The sequence below is a fragment of the Echinops telfairi genome, unplaced genomic scaffold (assembly GCF_000313985.2).
Source record: "Echinops telfairi isolate 266 unplaced genomic scaffold, ASM31398v2 ScPeMD7_70;HRSCAF=299, whole genome shotgun sequence".
NCBI classification, from domain to species: domain Eukaryota; kingdom Metazoa; phylum Chordata; class Mammalia; order Afrosoricida; family Tenrecidae; genus Echinops; species Echinops telfairi.
In genome coordinates, this window is record NW_022103968.1 from 52,435,617 (window position 1) to 52,441,901 (window position 6,285).

Sequence of the window (6,285 nt, forward strand, 5' to 3'; positions counted from 1 at the left end):
TCATTGTAGTGTTTAGTTTTCTAGCCTCCTTGTTGAGTTTCTTTCTCTGTAATCTATTTTTCTCAGAAAGCAGTGTATTGAAGTACCTACTATAATTGTTGAGGCTGTGATTTCTTTTTTCATCTTTTGGAGCATTTTCTTGAGGCATTCAGTGGGTCTCTCATTCAGGGAATATGTGTTTTAAATGATTAGTGGTTCTTTGTCTACCATTCCCTTGATCATTATATAATGTCCCTCCTTATCTCTTTATATGGTTTGCACTTTTAGATCAATTCTATCCAAGATTAGAATTGCAGCCCATGCTTCTTTTGAATTGCTGTTTACTTGGTATTCCATTCTCCAGCCTTTGATTCTCAACCTACTTTTGTCTGTAGTCTTGAGATGTGTCTCCTCTAGGCAGCAGATTGATGGGCTGTGTTTTCTAAGCCAGTCTGCTAGCCTCAGTCTTATAATGCCTGAGTTCATTCCATTGATATTCTCTGTGATGTCATCTTATAACTCTTATGTTAGGTGTTTTCCTACTTCCCTTTCTTATCAGTGTGTTGTGTTGTTTGTTTGCTTGTTTGTTTGTGTGTGTGTGTGTGTGTGTGTGTGTGTGTTTCATTCTTGACTTCTTTCCACCCTTAAGCCAATTCTATCTTGGGGGCTGTTTTCCTCTGTAGCCCTCTGTGTGGGGTTGTTTCTTGTGGCAGTCTCTTATTTATGCTTGGAAAGTGCTGTTCTTTTGCCCATAGTGGGTCAGCAAGGAGCTTTTGTAGGGCTGTATTCTTTGAGTTTTTCCTTGTCTTGGTAGACTCTTACTTCTCCACCTATCTTGATAGATAATTTGGCTAGATAGAATATACTTGATTTGTGTTATTTTCCTTCAATTTATGGAATGTGTTGCTCTACTCTCTCCTTTTCTTCATAGTGTCCACTGATAGGTCTGACCATATAATTTTGGAACCTTTATAAGTGATTGTTTGTTTTTCTCTAGCTGTTCTCATGATTTTCTCCTTTTCCTCAAAGTTGGATAGTTTAACTATTATGTGCCTTTGTGACTTCTTGGCATTCAGTCTAGCTGGTGTTCTTTCAGACTCCTGAATGGTTGCCTGATGCCTGGTTTTCATTCATTAAGCTGGGGAAGTTATCCTCCAAAAATTCTCTCACTATTGTTGCAGATGACGTCTTTGTTGTGTTTTCCTCTGGAAATCCAATTATTCTGATGTTGTTCCTATTCATAACATCAGACACAGCTCTTAGGTTTTCTTCTGCTTCTCTGATGGTCTTATTAGATTTTTGTTCATGTTTGTTAAAGTCTGCTTGGCTGTCCTCTAAGTCACTGCTGTGCTTCTCTGCCTCCTCCAGTTGATTGGCAAAGTCTGTGAGTCTGCTGCCGGTTTTTGTTAACTCATCCCTAAGCTCTTGTATTTCACTTTGGTGTATGGTCTTTATTTCCTTTACCATTTCATCCTTTTTTCTGCATTGTTTCCCTCATATCCTGTATGACTCCAAGCAGCATTCTGAAAATTTCTCTGTGGCAGATCAATGTCTGCTTCTTCTATGCATGTCATTAGGTTCAGGACATCTTCTGCCATGTCCTTTTTTTTCTCCTGTTTTTCTTTGAGGTGGTTGGGGCTGATTGCTGTTTGTGTTGCATTGTTTTAGAGGGGCCAGGTACCATTTTCCAGGGAGTCAAAGAGCACTGGCTGTCTCTGGGAGACTCCTAGGAATGCTTCTTCGAACTGCCTGCAGCTAATTTGACTATGAAATTGTCCTCCCACTTTAGCTTCCTGTGGCTTCATTCTTTCCCTAATCAACCAGTATTCTGTTATTTTGAGGGAAAATTGGATGAACCTCTCAGGGGATGCTGGTTGGGTTGTTGTGGACCCCGAGGATGGTGCTCTACTGACTGATCTCACAAGAAGCCATGATTGTGTGCCCACAACATTTTGGTGCACTGCAGAGGGCATATGGGGGTATCTGCTGCAATGGGAGTGCCACAGAAGACTGGTGGGTTGTCTGCTTTCATGTAGAGCACCAAGAATGGTGGGCAGAATTTCCCTGATCAGGTAGATCACTGCAGAGGTTGGGCAGAGTTTCCCACAGCGTGAAAATGGTGAGTGTTGGCCGAGCAGCCTTAGGCCATGTGAGGCACTACAGCAGGTAGGAGGAAGTTTCCTCAGTCACGTGGGACCACAGAGGATGGGTAGTTTCTCCCCAGACATGCAAGCGGGATTTCCCCCAAAGAAGGTGGGTGGGATTTCCCCAGCCATGCGTTAAGCACTGCAGAGGATGGGTGGACAGAATTTCCCCAGGAAGAAGGTGGGTGGGATTTCCCCAGGAAGAAGTTGGGTGGCATATCCCCTGGTGGAGTGTGGGCTTTCCCCAGCCTAGGGTTACGCTGCAGAGGGTGGAGCTCTCCCAGCTGAGTGGAGGGAAGGTGTAAATGCCCTAAGCTAAGGGAAGTGGTCTGGAAGTTGGCAGTGGCATGTGAGAGAAAAGGGAAGAGAAAAAGAAAAAAAAACTACACCCACCGAGACTGTGGGGGGATAGATAGAAGAGAGGGAAACAAAAGTAACAATATAGCTGAGCCTTGGTGGCTGATGGTGGGGCTGGAGGTGTTAATCCCTACCCTGAGGTGGTGGCAAGCTGTGGCTATGTTGAGATAAAGCCCTTGTGCCTGCTCCAAATGATCCCAGCTCTGGTCAATACAGTAGCAGGGCTAAGTTCAAACCCTAGCCGGCTTCCACTTTGGTAACCCAAAAGACCCCAACTTCTCAAAACCTAGTGGATCTGTGCCTACTTATCTTTATGATGCTCCTCCTGTGACCTGTTAGTGTGGAATTTCCCTCTTGGTAACGCTTTTGCACTGATTTCTGCAGAGTCCTGGTATGTGTTACTCAGTCGCCATCTTCCTGGAAGTCCCCCTTCCTTCCCAGCTTGATATTTGTAAGCATGTTATTCCTTTTTTGTTTTCTAACTCCACGTCTTTGCATATTTCCTTATTACACTTTACTTTTTCTTTTCTAGCTCTCCTTTCTTTCATGTAGGCCTAAGACTACCAAATAATCTAGGAGCTTGAGTCCTAGACTCAAAGGGGACAAGGATGAGGGAAGGGAGCCACCTTGGCCAGACCCTGAGATGAACATCTCTTGGGATGTTGACCTTACTTCATCCAAGCCCTGTCTTTGTCTCTGACTGCATCTTTAACCACTGTATTCAAGTCATGCATTTTATTTTCATTGTAGGAAGTCAATTTCCCTCTGGGCATGAATTGAACTCATTTCTATAATGGCAGAAAGGGAGATTTATTATTTAAGTTCTTTGCATGACATAAGATAAAGGAGTGTCCTACACTAACTCAGAAGAAGCCAAGCTGTTTCCAAAATGCAGCCTTTAATATTTTTTATTCAAAATCAGTTAGCGTCAATGCAATGCTTTTAAGCTTAAAGCTTTCTCTAGGTTACCCATATAAGGGAAGGATAAATTGAATTTATTTTGTTTGATTGAATTATCAAACTTCACTAATCTTGACATATTTTCTAGCCAACAAATCAAAGTGATGTCAAAAGCTAAGTTAGCTTTCTGAATGCTGATGAGTAATTTTAACATTCAAGGTTCCCCCCCTTCTGCCCAAAAGAAATACCATGACTGCGTCTGCACACCCATCACTTTTTAATAGATTGTGTTAGTAGTGAGATCAACTGCTAATAGAACTCAAAAAAAACCAAGCTGCCTGAGGATTTCTTCATTGATTCCAAATGAATTGAAACTTTGATCCATTACAGCATTCAGCAGAAACCATTATTATACATGCTCACTAGCTACATTTTGTAAATGTTAATTTCTCAGTTATATTTAAATCAACTCTCTTAAATAGTAAAAGGCAACAGAGTGAAAGAGAAATCACTAAGACCATTTTTCTGTTCTTGGGGCATTTTGCTGTATTATGTCTATTAATTTTCATAACCAGCAGGAAGAGAATTAGAAAAATTCAAATATCATCCCAAACAGGATATTAGAAGGCAATGTTCCAGTAAATTTCAAACGATTGATAATGTATTTATGGAAACTTTAAACTCACTAACAATATTTGTTGTACAAACCCCTTCTGTTTTTTTTTTGTAGTTTAGACACTGAAGAAATGATCTTCCTTATATTAATTCCTCCTCCTTTGTTTGTGAGCTAATATAGTTTTAGGAAAATCAGATACTTTCTAAATGGATTTCAGTTCATTTCGCATCACTTTTTGAATGTTATTAAAGATTAATGTCGTCTTGGTAACAGCTTAGGAACATGGGAGGAAGTAATTAATTGGCAAACTATGCCAGTTGCTGCTGATTTGAGTCTAACTCATGGTGCCACCCGAGCGCTTCATTGTATAACTGCTCCATGGAGGTTTCGTGGCTTTGAATTTCGGGGACTAGATGGCCAGGCCTTTCTTCTCCCTCTTCTTCTTCTTCTTCTTTTTGCAATATAATATTTAGTGGAAAAATCTGAATTTTCTAAATTAATTTCTTTTCATCATGGATCACTTTTCAGATGTTGTTGGAGATGTATTGATCCCTACTAATACACTTTAAGGAAAGGAGAAGAAATATTGATCTGGAAGTAAAATGTAGAATTCATGTCATTCATAAGGGGAAAAATGACCCCAGTTTGGAGCAAAACATAAAAAGTAATGTGAGGCTTGGTGTTAATTGGAGTGGGGAATTATTTGGTTTTAAGCCAGATAAAGTTAGAATGCAATCTAATTATTCTATTATCCCAAACCTATTCCCTCCTTACAGATAGATTTATTGATATTATTGTAAGTAACATGATATATTTTCAGTGTCTCAAAAAATGATTAATTATTTCCTTAGCATTTTGGGAAAATTTTTGTTTTGAATAAAGAGGTAGCTAGTTCTGTATTTGTATTTAATATCTTCAGCTCAGTCAGTATGAACATTTTTCCTTTAACAAATGTTCTAACATATATGCATTTTTGAAATAAGTATTATTTCATATTTTAGCTTATTTCAACACTACAAGCTATATGAGTTCCTGTTCTATTCTACCAGGGAAGAAATTGTAATAGGAACTGAGGTAAGTAATTTATTTGGATAAACCAATTAGGCTGAATCACTTAATGCATGCTGATCAGCATGTGGATTTTTAACTGCTTACAGCAACTTCTTGTCAAGATTAGTCAATCTAGTAGTTTGCACAAAAAGAATAATTCTGTCAAATGAGCATTGGATTAAGAAAATAAGCTATCTATGGCACAAAGTATTATTACTAATGTGAACTTTATGTATTTATGGATTATTTGCTAAAGCTCAATTGAATAGGAAACATATGTCTTCAAACCAATAAAATCAGGAAAAGTGAGATCAATTAATTGACTTAATCTCTTTCAGCTTTACATTTATTTCCAGTTTGTTTATTGTTCAAGGCCTAAACCAAATCCCGCTTTCTCAATGAAGCATCACAGTGATTGCTTCCTAATAGAAATGAAGCGTTTGCGCAAACTGTGTAATCACATTCTATGATTTTATTCTCATTGATATCTTCCTGATAGTTTCAGGTTATTTTTAGCATGTCAGTAAGCATTTAAATGTGTGCTATAGTATATGGTTCTAAAATACATGTGGTGTGATTTAGTTGACCTCCCTCGGCTATAGTGTTTTTAAGGCAAAGCTTTTCAGTTTTCCTATGACAGCCTAATGCCTCTCAGTCTGTAAGTGATCCAGTAGCAGTGACCGGAGTAAACGGACTCTACTTGAGATATTTTTAACACCTTGTCATGTGATTGTGTATTTGTTATTATTAATAATAAATCATGGATAAAAGAACCTCTTAAGGTATCTAAAGATGTCATAAAACGTGCTACCAAAGCTTCTATATACATTAATGGGAGATGACTTCCCAATAACCAACAACATAGGTTCTCAATTACCTTAGGAGGCGGTACAACTATCAGAAACAGATGGAATCATGTTCTGAAACAAATGTAAATAAAGGATATTTATAATATGATAACTATTTTCTGATAATCAGAACTAGATGGAATGTACTGACCGCTTTGTCTTTCAGAGTGGCATTTTAGGGCTTTATTACTTAACCTCATGAACACTTCAGTCATCATTTGTTGTTGTTGTTTTTTTTTTAGTTCCAAATTTTAATCAATATATACATTTTTTAAAGTTCAATATTGTTTAAAAATTAAAGCTGCCAGAATATCCTTGTGTATGATAGCAGATAGTCTCACAGAGTGACTGGTGGATTTGTCGATCCTGTGGTTAGCCAATAGCACCAGCA

General features: G+C 38.4%; 1 protein-coding gene across 2 annotated transcripts in view; it reads left to right on the top strand.

The window, feature by feature from the left end:
* CABCOCO1 (ciliary associated calcium binding coiled-coil 1) overlaps positions 1 to 6,285 on the top strand; it is a 171,544-nt gene that overhangs the window by 46,151 nt on the left and 119,108 nt on the right. For both annotated transcript variants that reach the window (XM_045291489.1, XM_045291490.1), the window contains exon 5: positions 4,998 to 5,070. In XM_045291489.1, the coding sequence (XP_045147424.1) occupies positions 4,998 to 5,070 (73 nt within the window). The remainder of the gene's footprint in view (positions 1 to 4,997; positions 5,071 to 6,285) is intronic.